Genomic DNA, 14,104 nt, shown 5'->3' on the forward strand with positions numbered 1-14,104 from the left:
CAACCAACAGTCAGAAACAAAGTGGGGTGAAGGATAGGAGAAAGAAATCACATGTTCCCTACAATTGTACTAGCAAGTCTCTCAAATTCACTGGGGATGAAGAAGGAGGATGGTTAATTAATGCAAACAAAGAAGAAAATTCTGGCTTATTAGCTGGAAACTGTTGTTAGATGTCTCTGTTGTTTACCTGCTTCAGAAATCAACAGTCCTGGGGTCTGGAACAACATTATCCAATCAGATCACAAATAAAAATGTCTGTGCTCCATCGTCCTCATCAGATGCAGCTTATACTTAATCTCTTTCGAATGCTGTTTATTTGTTTTTCTTGAATGATTACCTTTTATAGGCCTAATGGAGTGTTTTCCAGATACACTGCATTTGATGAAGGTATTCAGAATAAGAGGGGCAATTCATTTCCGTGAACATTGTGCATTTTTGCCTTTTCATATAAATAATAGCTCTGCCTCATTTATTTGCCTTTAGAGTTCATACATTTTGATGTTCACGTTAAAAGTCAAGAATTCCTTAAATTCATGCTTTAAGTGAGCCCCCTTCTCATAAACTACTCCAAACAGTTACCACTACTAAGTATACATTTTTTGAATAACCTCCTTAAACAGAATAAGTGAAACCACTATATTTGAAATTATCAAAATATATTGCCATCATTTATTGAAAGTAGTTTATTATTAAAATATTTGCAATTGCTTATTCCTGAACAGCTGAAGTGAACATAACAAGCCATAACATTTTGCTTTTGTTTCCTTTCAAAATACTTCTGGAACTCAACTTCATTTATATTTAACTTTCTTTTTTTGTCAAGTATGACAATGATTACAAAAACATACAAAACACTTCAGTAATTCTGAGCAACACACTTCTACTCAACCTCTCTCCAAGTGCGTACATCCACCTTCAGGTCTTGTTTTGCTTCAGATCTTTAGCTGTGCAAGGTATTTGCGAGACAACATCACTATTCCTTGTTGTCCTTTGTGCTCAATGTAGAACTATATATTATCATATTAGTGGTACAGATGAATTTGTAAGGCAATCCGCACCAGCAGTTGTACTGTACAGAAAGAGAGGAAAATTTGCCCCTTCCCAGCAAGAATCATAAATTTAGTTGATTGGCTAGCCATGACTGAGATTATAACATGTACAATTATACATTTTCACCAAAAGCAAAAGGTGTATTACAAAACTACAATATAATACAAAATAGATTGGGCATTGAGTAAACTTAGTTTTTATGTATTTTAGTTCTACTGTGTTCTGGTTATGTCTTATAGGTTATATTTTTGTGTGTGTTTTCTACATTATGTATAAATACATGTGTGCACACACACACCACCTACAGTATGGTGTCATGATAACTTGGAATAACTTGTTTTATTTCTTCAGCCATGTGATATAAACCCCAGACCACTTGACAAACAATGGAAGGATGTGACCACGTGCATTTGCTTTTCACCACTTCACCTGTACCCTACCCAGTCATATAGCTGTGCCAGAGCTACTTTCAGGATTTGCAACCTCTGAGCAGCTTCAAATAGGCACCACTTAAAAAAAAATAACCTGCCACAAAAAAGTTTCCTTCTTTCTCCTCAAACGAAGATAAAGTAAAAAGTACAGATCAAAAATTACATTTGCTGCATCAGTGAGGGATCCACAGTTTAGAGGCCTGATGTCATTGGTATTGAGATATTAAGGTGATAAGTCCTTACTTCCAAATATGTCTACATCTCTTAGGTATTTCTTTCAAGTCTAGAATCACATTTGCTATCCCACTCAGCTGCGATTTCCGATTATCCAGTGAAATGTGTGTAAATATATGCACACTCACACAGAGACCTGTGCATTTGGATCCCTGGTGGTTCACCCCATATGAGACCTTAAATTTGCTACACTCTGAAATACAGAAAATCTATTTTAAATCACTTTTGAAAACTGTATTTTAAAATTTTCCTCCAAAGCCTGTCTGATAGCTAAGGCAACCTGGTTTTAAAGGTGAAGGGATGTGAAAAATAGTACCTATTTAAAAACAAAATACAACTCTAAAATATTTTCTAAACTAATATCTCTAAAATGTAGCATAAAAATACATGATGGTGTTTGATGGTCTGAAGGTTTTATTGGTACTCTTGGAACAATTTGTGTTATTCACTTATGGTTTCATCACATATGAGTACTGCAGTCTTCACAAACGAATGCTAATAAATGTTACACCAGCACACACCATTAATATTGTACACACAGATATTCACTTTATGCTTTTTAATGCCATCTAACTGCTACAGTCAGTGGAAAAATATTTTGTTTTAAGTTTCTAATTTCTCTAGCTTCAATTTCTACTACTTAGTATTGGATATCAGTCCAATAATACGGAGGGGAGAAGAAATTCTTAGGAGACTTCAGATTGCAATGAACTTGCAAAGCAAAAATTCTTTTTTGGGACTAATTATGTTGGAAGAAAAAAAAACCTTCTTTGAAAGATTTTTTTTTAATTCTATTTCACTACTGACAAATTTGCATATAAAACATAAAAACAAAAATACCAGGAAGGGAATAAAAGGGCTCTGCAGTGTTTCTGGTTAAAATCAGAATGCACTTCTGTTTCTCTCCCTCTGTACTTTAAGTACTAAATTCTTTATATGGATGTCTAAACAAATGTGTGGAAGAGAGTGACTTAATTAGTAGGAACTTTTGCATGTAGAGAGAGAGGCAACAGATTGACTAACCCAAATCAATCCATATCGGATATGAATATGAAAATACAAACCTTCTGATCTTTTACCTACAATTTCTAAAATATTTGCTTCAGGTTGCCAAGCCTTTCTGCTAACTCAGCGTCAGCACAAGTTCAAAACATTCTGGAAAAATAAGATTTTTTTTCAGTCTGTAACATCCAATTTTCAAAGTTCCGGTGCTGTAATTTTTAGTGTGTTTATATTTTAATTTATTCTTTCATTGTATACAATGTGCTTTTCAACTCCTCTCTGGGGAAGAATACTAATATGCTGGCTTGATGTTACCCAGCACCTCATCCTCCCAGTTGGGGAGACAGCAGAAGAAGAAAGCACAGCCTATTAGAATAATAGTGCTGGCCCAACCAAAGCCGTATGCCCAGCTGAACATATTAGCTCCCCTCATTTCGATGTCTTCTGTGAACTTCACTGGATAGATGACCAGGCATATGATCTGGAATATTGCTAAAGGAAGGTAAAAATAAACAAATTGAAAATGAGTGACAATTAATCTCATCACATTTCCTACTCTGACTTTATTGGCAGGTAGGTGCACTCCCCTCTCAGATATTTAAGGACTTAGCTGCAATCCTACAATCAGATCAGTGCAGGTATACCCTTGCATTCTTGCAGAGGTCCATTGACTTCAATGGGACTCAGCGCAGGTATGAGGGTCTGCCCACACAGATCTTATGGCAGGATCAGGGCCTCATTCTGGAACCATTCTACACACAGATCTCTCACTGACTTCAAAAGGATGTTTTGGGTGCAAAGTGACTAAAGAATTGGGTCCTTAACCCTATGCTTGAGAACAATTCAAACTAACACAATGGCAATGATGCTTAATAAGAGGAATGCAAATTTCTTTAACCAAGCATAGATGCAGAGGTGGAACAATCTGGACTAAAAGAATCAAAAGTTGTAGTTAAAAGTCCTTTACTTTAGTATTTGCATAGCAGTTTCCAGGGCAAAACATACTTGTGTGTTAGAGACATTGCTGCTGGGATTGTTGTTTCACTGTTTAGTTACTTCCACAGAACTATCAGAAAGAGTTCAGAGCAAAGCATTCTAGTTTACCTGCTCGCTTTATGTCTCCCCCATCATGTCACAACACCCACATCCTGTTTTAATTTTGAAGTGAAACTTGATTTGCATCCTTGGACATTGTAATGATCATTACAACATGTCTAAACTCTGAGGATGCAAACCAAGTATCACTTCAAAAGTAAAACAAGCTTTTCTCATTCATAAAAATGAATCATGAACCCAATTAGAAATATGTGTGGGGTGGATATTTTTAGGAGGAGAGAGAAGGAGGCTTTACTCCAGCTAGCAGGTATCAGAGTTAGAACAAACATCAGTTTAAGAAGCAATCATCAGTCTTACCAGCAACAAAGAGCAAGCCACCGATTCCTCGCACAAAGTTGAAACGAAGTATGTCAACAGAGAATGCAATGACTGCTAGGGCGAAACAGATGACTAGGATCACAAAGCCGACGAGGTAGGTGGCAGCTGCTGCTCTTCCCCAGGCTTGAAAGGAAAGGGGGAAACATGTTATATAAAACAGTACATGGAAGTATGTGTCATCTTTAGGTCTTTTGTTTGCTTTAATTCTATCATTGTGGAGATTCTCTCCCTTATAAGCATACAATATTGCTTTGAAGTATCAGAAATGTAAGTGTGGCTTTTAGGGAACCATAGACGTCTGAGCAGAGAGTAATTATTTATTATCACTATTTATATGTGCCATAAGTATGCACAATGCTTTACAAGCACAAGAAAAAAGACAAAGGTTGGGATTTTCAAAAGCACTCAGCATTGGCCTAGCTCTGCTCCCATTGAAATCAATGGTAAAGCTCTCACTGAAGTTAGTGGGAGGAGAGTTAGCCCACTTTTGAAAATTCCATTCATGGTCCATGAGCAAACAGACAAGAAGGATGTGGGGAGGACAAAATCAGACAAATGAAGGGATATCAACCTGGGCAATGCAGTTTTCTGCTGGGACCAAGAGATAGAAGCTGTTTGACATCATGAATTTGTAGTTACTTTTTTAATTGATGAAGAAATGAGTAATGCTGTAATGGAGGACTAGCACTGGAAGGCTTAGCAGAAGAAGTTAGAATTAATGTGAGATCTGAATAAGGAAAGGGTGATTGGTATACAAGATAAGGGAGCCTATGCCCACATAGAGGAAATGAGAGATGTGAAGGCAACCAATGCAGAAAGTTATGGGTAGTCATAAAGGGAGTGGAATAAGTCACATTCAAGGAATTGGATTTTGGCAGCTTTATTCTGCATGAACTGGAGCGTGAAGTGAGAACAGAACAGAATGGAGAACAGAATGGGGTAGATCTGGAATAGTTAAGGGGAGAGATTACAAAGATTTGGACATGGTTTGTACCAGTAGAAATAGAAGGGAATAGGTGGCTCTTAAAGATAATGTAGACTCAGCACCAAAAGGACTTGGAACCAGCTTAGATGTGTAGGGAGAAGGAAAGCGAGCAGTCCAATGACTGGTGGAGTTACCCAAACTTCCCAATTTTAATTATTTTGAGTACCATGTGGGATAAGAGAATACATTCAAAGTGGACAGGTTCATGGGACCAGGATATGTCTCAAGTATAACTTCAAGTCACTCAGAGGCAGAAGAAGAGGACCAAAAAGACATTCAGAAAGTAACCTTATTCCAGTAACCTTATTCCAGAATGTTCTCCTCCATTTGCCACTGCTAAGTAAGAAATCCCTTCATGGCAACAATGGGCATCAATGTCCGGGCACCAGAAAAATAACATCCCTTCCTGAAAAGCAACCTACAGTTTCCTTTTTAAAATAAATGCTGGCTTCTGAAGATTCAAATCTCATTCTCTTTCCAAACAGCAGACACAAGCATAGGCAAGCATCATGCAACAACAGGCCATTTCTTAACCACGAGGACAAGTAGTTGACTATTTTGACTTTGAAGAGACCAAAGGTACTAATTCAAGAGTTTTAATTTTATAGGTAGACAGTCGTCATGCATCTACCATGCGTCCACCTACTCTAAAGACTGGTTGCCTGCATTTACACAGGAGATTAAAACAAAGAAATCATGTAGGCCCAAATCCTGAACCTGTCTCGTATAGGACTAAGGGGCATAGCAGAATACACATGAGGGTTCCACATGGGCATGGCCCAATCCTGAAGACAGTCAGCCAGGCCTAGAAAGAATGTGGAGAAGCTCCACAGCAGCCCTGCAAACTGGACCCACATTGCTGCTGACAAAAGAAGGGAGTTTGTGCAAATGAATAAATATAACATCACTATCAGCAATTTGCATTCCTCCTCAACCACCCCTAGTATATCCTATCCCTTCCCTCCCATGTGGAACTGATGCAGGGTTAGGAATGGAGGACGGGAACGGCTTGGTTGGAATTTTTGGTCTGAAACCTGTACTAATTCTTTCATACTGGATGTCATTCGCTGACGCTCCCAATGCTGGTACTGGCCATTAGGTTCAAAGCTGCCACAGCCAAAGGATTCATTTGCTGATCATTACTGTCTAAATATGCTTAAACATAGCATGGAATCAGCTCAAGAAAAAATGTTTCCTGGATTAAACCATCTATTTAAACTATTTATTGGGATTTGTCATACAGAATAATTCACAAAACTATTATAAAAGTTCAGTAGAAAGCCAGATCTGTACACTCCTTGAGCAAGGGGAGTTTGGAATATCAAGTACAAACATTCCAAGGACTCAGACACCTTATAATTTGGATGGACTCTGAACAGTTGACTCTCTAAAAAAATGGCATTGTAGGGGTCTCACATTTATTGAGTCTCAGGGATCTCCTTATCAGATACACTTACTTTACAAGTAAAAAGAAGTTTTTGTATAACTGCCTGCTGTGAAAGCTCCTCCTGGAATCCATTTGCTGTGAATTATTTGCTCAGCTCTGGTAATAATAAACTAGCAATGTAGTTAGCTTTGGGAGATGTCTAGTGACGAAACTGCAAAGATTAGTGTCAAGTCCAGTTTTATTTAATGTCTTCATCAGGGCTGTCCTTAAGGGGAGCCCAGGGCAGTGAGGCCGGTCACTGGCGGTGCGGCAGCCCAGCTCAGGTCCCTCCCTGGACCCTGCCTGCCAGAGGGTCTCCAGCGGGGGCCGGGCTGGGGCCAGGACAGGAGGAGCTAAACTTCCCCGTGAGTCAGCAGTGGGGGGAGGACGGGGGGACCGGACGACACGACTTAAAGTGACAGTGAGCTCACACTTCCCTAACACTCACACACACACACTGTCTCTCTCACACACAGACTGGCTCTCATGCCCACATACACTCTGCTTCTCACGAGTCACAGTCCCCCAATACAGATTGTCACACACACACACACACAGTCTCATACTCTGTCACACAGTCCCCCAACACACAATCCTACACACACACACACACTGGCTTTCTCGCGGGCTCTCTCACACGCACACACTTGTATTATTATTGTTGTTATTACTGCTTGGTACTTACTGTCAAAATGCTCATGGTGAGCCAGGAGGGGCGAGGGGCTGCAGGAGGGCCCTAGGCTCTGGCAAGATGCAGCCCCCATGTGACAGCGCGAAGCCTGCCTTGAGCCACTGCCACAGCGTCTGCTGCATAGGAAGCTCGGTGTGTGTCAGCAATGGCGGGGGTTCTGGGGGACCGCGGGCAGGGGTGGTGGCTGTGCCCAGGGGCAGCTCTACCAATTTTGCAGCCCCAAGTAGTCACCGCCGAGTTGTCGCCGCAGCGGGAAGAGCAGCAGAGCGGCCACCGAATTGCCGCTGCGGGACACAGACGGCCTCCCCCTTCTAAATGCCACCCCAAGCACCCGCTTGGAAAGCTGGTGCCTGGAGCCGGCCCTGGCTGAGCCCCCTCGACACACTGGAGTCAACGGTGCCAGCTGGGGACCACCTTCAGTGGAGCATAGGGGCACCAGTTTAATAATACTGCGTAGGGCCCCATAAATCCTAAGGACGGCCCTGGTCTTCATAAATAAAGAGGGAGTAAAATGGTCATGGTCACGAAATTTACAAATGATACTGTGGCCTTGTCTAATTTGGCCACAAATTTTCTATTATTGCTTCCACCATTTCAGCACCACGAGTGGCAGCAGGAGTTGGCATATTAGTATAGATAGGACTGAAGATAGCTGTTGGTGTTTTTTGCCATTGTGTCTTGTGGACCTGCTCTGAGCAGGATTAGACAACATCGTGCTTGAAACAGTGAGTCCTACAGCCCTGTTTACACTAACACTGCTACTGTTCCTAACACTGGTGGAAGCAACAGTGGGAAATGTTTGGCAAAAGAAATGCAAGAAAACCCCAGTATAGATATGCCCTAAATGAGAGCATTTGACAATACCAAGGAGTATAGGGCTTGAAAAATGTACCGGACACCTGTGTTAAGGGTCAATATAAAGATTGGGGTAGGAAGGTTCACCACAGAGCACCTGGTGAACACCACTTTTACACACACACACACACGAGACTTTCAGATCTGAGGGAGAGTGCTAGGATTCCTTTAGAGTATTATCCCTGGACTCTAGATGGAGGTCCTTCTTTCTGATCAGCTTCTGCCTCTCAGCTGTCTGACAAACGTGAAAGACTCCCCCTGTCCATGAGTGTGCTAAATGACAGATTTTTGCTCTCTTTCCATCCCAGAGCTTTCTGACTGTTGAGTGGGCCTCAGCTGATCCCCAGCTCCCAGCCTTTGTTTGTGGGGTCCTTTGTCTATCTCAGTTGCTCAACAGCCTTTCTCTGGGGTTAGCCATTGTCTCATCATTTTCACGCTGTTTTTGCTTGGGCAACTTGAAGCTCTATGCCTCCTGACAGAGGGAGAAAACACTGCACCAGTTTCCATTTGGTTCACATTTGTAAGGCTAGTTTTGCAATCATAAGTGAGAGGTGTTTATTTGTTAATGTTTCAGTTCTGGAGAAATTGATGTATTCAATCCCTTTTTAGCCAGAGAGTTTCTGATTCAGCACTGGCAAATAGGTGCTTATGATATGGTCGCAAAACCACCAATGCAATTTTGGGCTGCATATACAGAAGCATCAGATCATGCAGCAGTGAAGTAATAGTCTTTTTCTATGTACTCTGCACCAGCTTCACCTGAAATACTGCCTTTAATTCTAGACATCTCATTACCAGAAATATATTTCAGAGTTCACAGAAGAGCAACTAAAATGATTCAGGGCTGAAAGGATATAATTACAAGGAAAGATTAAAAGAGTTAGACCTATATACCCACATCTTAGCTAAGTGATTATTTAGAGAAGAACGTAAGTCTACAGATATTAGAGGACTGCAAGCACCAAGGAGGGAGAGGAGTTATTTAGGGTGGCATTACCAGAAATGGGATGAAGTTTAAAAAGGAAGAGAAATTAGCCTGAATGTCAGGAAATCTTTTTGACAGTGAAATGTGTTCCCAAGGGAAGTGGTGAAAACTCTATTGCGTCGGACATTTAAAATTAGATTGAACCAAAACCCTAGGAGAACATTCTGTAGAGAGCAATCCTACAGCAGCAGGTACATGGACTAGATCATTTAAAGTATCAGGACTTTTCCATCTATAACTTCTGATTTTATAAGTTTCATTGCAATGATCAGTTGGTGAGGTTGTGAATAATTGCCGTTCTAATGGCTGAAGACTGGGAACTGCTGATAGTGATGTTATATTTATTTTCTGTTATCATAAATGGCTGCAGGTTGTTTGGTTCAGCAACAGAGCAGCAGGTATGAAATGTGATCTTGTTGACCAAATAAGGAGGTCTAAGCTCTCTTCTGGTTCATCCTGAGCAGGAGTCCATGGTAAAGGGAATTTTCTTGCACACATAATGACAGAATAAGGTGGATATGTCCACATCAGAGTGCAAGAAATGCAGGATTCAGAGATTGTTTTGGAGGAACTAAGATTGTTAATTGCACCCTTTATTTTACTGGTGAACGTTTTGAATAAGCCATGGCTACATCTGGAAATTGTACAAAACAATGCCCACTAGTACAACAACAGGTTGACACTGGGTGGGGGTCCTATTGTAGACAAAATGCTGGCAGCTTCCAGAGTCTGTATAACCATTGTACTGTAGTTGAACATGCTGAAAAGCAGGTAGTTAACTGGTCCGGCATTACTCATCTCCACTGGGATGCTTAGTCTGGTACCCTGGCAGGAACCTTATATAATGCTTCCTAGTTTAGATAAAGCTATAATACTTGATTTGGGTGGGTTGGACACAGCAACCTTGATAGTGTCTCTTTTACTGTCATTGACTTTTGCTGAGCACACACTGCAAACTACATTCAACTTCCCCTAAAGCAACTCTTGTATCACAAAGCTGATAGGAATACGCACAGAGGGGTAAGGTCAAGAGAGAATATATCTTTAACATTCCTACCTAACTCATCTGAGCTGCCTGATAAATCTATCAACAAACTTGGCTGAGAGCCTGCTGAATCAAAGTCCACTCAGTCTCCCAACTACACTGTTACTGCTACACATCCCCAGATGGACTTAACAAATAACTCACGGAGCCTGGCCCATGCTCATAAGATTCTAGCCTTTTTTTTTTCCTGGTAAAGATCCAAATTAATGTTTCCATGTATTGTATGTACTTTTTAAAATCAATTATTGTGAATTTCATAAATGCCAATGGATTATTAAAACATAACCAGCAGGGCATTAAGTACCCTGTTAGGGACTTGACCATATATACTTTCTGTTAGAGGATGGTAATTCAAATCTAAAATAACTGTGAAGCTAAGAACCTTAAAAAAATAAAAATGTTTATCTAGAATCAAGAGGACATTCCCATCCACAAATATTGGGTCTAAACCTACAAGTGTCTTTTTAAGGTACAAAGGCAGAAAAACAATTGCTTTGCAAATAAGCCCTTACCAGTAATACATCAAATACAGCATATCTGACCAGCACAGACTAGACACAAAAGGAGGATTGTTAATCCAGCAGCATTCTGGGCTACATAACCTCAATTCAAAATGCAGTGCAATGCGCCAGCTTTTGCATGTAGTATATTGGTAACATGCACATGCTGGCACTCAGGAGCTTCCTGGTGAAACCAGAACAGTTCTCAAAACAAACCCTCTTTCCAGCTACAAGCTGACCCCCACTGTTCTTTTTGGCTTTCCACCCTTTGTCCGTTGTGGGACACCAGAGCCCCAGGTTTCAGACATGTATTAAGAAGCAGTTCAATTTAGGAACCATTCCAACAGGAAGATTTTTTCCCCCCCAACTAGAGGGCATGGTTCAGTTTCATCTCCCCTAATCAACATGCAATGGACATGCAGATGCTTGATTAAGAAGCTGATTCCAATGTAGCTTTAAATTAGTGAGGGGATCCACCTTGAAGCTTTCTTTTCTTATCACTGGGAGGGGAACAGAATAGGGTGGAGTAATTAGATATTACAAAGAGTTATGCGTCTAGATTAATAAATTGTTTTAACTGCGGCAGCCCTGTGCATGCCTATTTTGAGTTAAAATTCTTAGCATTTTTAAAAAATAAAATAACATGTTCCATATTGGCATGTTAAGAAAATCAAACCATGGTCTGACATGTTATGTCCTTTGCCTAGATGTAGATAATATTTGAACAGAATAATTTTGACAGTACAACATTAACCTCATCAAGATTATTCAAGGGACAAAGTTGAGTTGGTTAAAATAACCTGTCAGTAATTAAGGCTATTCTTCATTTATAACAGCCATAGGAACAACAGTTCTTTAGCAAAACAGCAGAATGTGGCCCTTTCCCAAAGCTCCTGGTTTTCTGGGGTGAAGTATGAAACAGTCATATAGTACTAAATCTACAGCATGTATTGAGAGAAACCTAAGTGCAGTAACTCTGCTGTGTTAGCAAAAAAAAAACGAGGAGTACTTGTGGCACCTTAGAGACTAACAAATTTATCTGGGCATGAGCTTTCGTGGGCTAAAACCCACTTCATCAGAAGCTTATGCCCAAATAAATTTGTTAGTCTCTAAGGTGCCACAAGTACTCCTCGGGTTTTTTTGCTGATATAGACTAACACGGCTACCACTCTGAAACCTGGCACCTGTTTTTTTAGCCTTTCTTCCCTTTGTAGGAAGGGTCTGGGAACATGAAGTTACTTTCTGAGGGCAGCCAAATTCCTCCCACATAAGAGTAAAACCTACAGACATCATCAGGGTAAAAAATTATGCTGTTGCTCTCACAATGAGTTCTGCATTTTGCTTGCGGGCAAGTGCCATAATGGAAAACTACTCACAAACATTAATCCATCCACACAACAGATACAGTACCCCAAATGGTTTATCCTCTGTTTCCACACTCCTAATACCCATTTTAAATCCAGTATAATCCAAGGTTTCTGAGTTTCCAGATCATTTTGGATGTTTATCATCTTGATACAATCATTGTATCTGTTCCTCCCCCACTAAGAAGGCTGTAAAAGAACCAATATGTGCAAAGAACAGTCTCTGCCTTTTAGGGAGAAAAAATATATTCCATTTTCCTTTTCTTATCCTCCCAAGCTTCCCCAGTCCAGTGCATTTCAATGAAGTTCTGAAGGTGTGTCTCTGTATTTGACCCTAAATGTTTCATTTGATAAAACAACAAATGTAATCAGCAAGTACTTTGGCAGCAAAAACCATACCCTGAGAATATGTGGTGAGAGTATTAAGAGGAGGCAGCTGAACCGAACATAATTTACTAACATTTTTAGCCACTTCGAAAATATATACACAATATCCCCCTGATTTAGTTTCAGATTTTTCAGCTGCTTCATATAGTGACTTCCTTCTCTATAATATATGTATGTGTATCAACTAAATACCATTTTCTTTCCATACTCAAAACACATTTCACTCTATTTGAAATCACAGGTTGAGAGGCACCAAAACAGCAGAATTTCCTTAGTCCAGAACGGTTGGACTCCTGTTTCCCTCACTCCCTCCAGAGTATTATGAGGAGGGTAGTTAAGATGTTGTCCAGGTATGGCACTCCAGAGGCTGGGCATGTGTGCTGTGCTAGCAATGGCCAGCATTTATCAACACACTCATCAGAGGGCAAAGAGGTTGGCGACTTCAAGGAGCCTCATGTAGGTCACAAATAGTGCTGGTGGAGAGCCAGCAATAAAGGAGAGAAGACATGCAAAGAGCCAGATCTGTTCACTTGATTTTAAAAGACTCCATCTGCTATTCTTTTTCATTTACTTCCATTGTGAGTCCCTCATCCAGTTGCTTAATGTTGGACTGACAGGGAAGCCTGTTCAAAAGCAACCAGAGGCAGATAAGGCCTGGTTTTCTGTGTAACTATTAACTAGGAAATGCTGTTAATGCTAGTCCTGCAAACGCCAACTTGTCCTGAACCCCCCATTAACCAGCCACACAGGGGGAACAATTGGACCCTTCCTAAGTGAGGAAAGGGGTTGTTTTGCTAATGGCCATTGGTAGAGGCAGTTATTTTGCTAATAAAGAAGGCACCAATTTACAGCTGTCAAATATTGGCAGGGATAACTGGGGTGGTTGGAGTAGGGTGAGCTCAGGCATGTGGCCTGGACTCTGACACCCCATTGCAAACACTTACAGTAATCCATGAGGGACTGGCATACCCAGTTGGGGAAAGTGTCCCACCGGGTGCAGCTCTCCCATAACGACGCTTGGTGCTGGTACGGCGCTGACTCCGATTCCAGCCAGCCCCGGCCGGACAATGCAATGATGCCCAAGATGATAGCTAAGCCCAGGAGAAGGGGCAGGAGCCACCTGCATCTCCAGCAGGCAAGGGTACATATCGCCATCTCATGCAGCAGTCAGGGCCTTCAGCAGAGAATGGATGCACAAGCCTGAGAGCTCTTTCTGGATTCTGCAGGGTGGGGTGTTTTAAGAGAGAGTGTGTGTGTGAGAGAGCGAGAGCTGCTTTTTAATCAGCAGAAAGGCAGTAAGGGAGGAGAGAGCCCCACCTAGATTCCAGTGACTAACAGCAGCAATAACCTGTTGAGCCAGAGAGGAGCTGCCGGGCTGGGCTCAACTCCCTTGCTGCTCTGTTCCTTTCCCCTGGCTGCTAAACAAACCATGGTTCCAATTACACTCCCTAGTCTAGGCACTTAACCCTTTCCTAGCAGGCACTGCCCAGCGTAAAGTGCACCTCACGAGTTCACAAATCTTTTTGCAGTATGAGAAGATTCAGGGCTGCCCTAGGCTGTGAGAAAGTGAGATTTCATAAGAGATGCAGTATTTAAAATCTCACTGAAAGGCACTACAAAAAGTATTCTCTAGTGGTGCTGATCAAACTGTTTGATGTAAAAAATATTTAGTATAAAATCAGCCCATTTTTTGGTCCGTGAATCAGCCACAAACT

The 14,104-nt window shown here is 41.1% G+C and overlaps 1 protein-coding gene across 1 annotated transcript; it reads right to left on the reverse strand.

Annotated features, from left to right (window-relative positions):
- Nucleotides 1–639: 639 nt before the first annotated feature.
- On the reverse strand, nucleotides 640–13,769 carry LOC140909058 (p53 apoptosis effector related to PMP-22). The gene is made up of 3 exons (XM_073337447.2): nucleotides 13,334–13,769; nucleotides 4,131–4,274; nucleotides 640–3,209 (listed from the first exon to the last, which is right to left on the reverse strand). The coding sequence occupies exons 1-3, from the start codon at nucleotides 13,542–13,544 to the stop codon at nucleotides 3,010–3,012; spliced, it is 555 nt and encodes a 184-aa protein (XP_073193548.1). The 5' UTR covers nucleotides 13,545–13,769; the 3' UTR covers nucleotides 640–3,009.
- Nucleotides 13,770–14,104: the final 335 nt, after the last annotated feature.

This window comes from Lepidochelys kempii, chromosome 3, assembly GCF_965140285.1.
Source record: "Lepidochelys kempii isolate rLepKem1 chromosome 3, rLepKem1.hap1, whole genome shotgun sequence".
Taxonomy (NCBI): Eukaryota; Metazoa; Chordata; order Testudines; family Cheloniidae; genus Lepidochelys; species Lepidochelys kempii.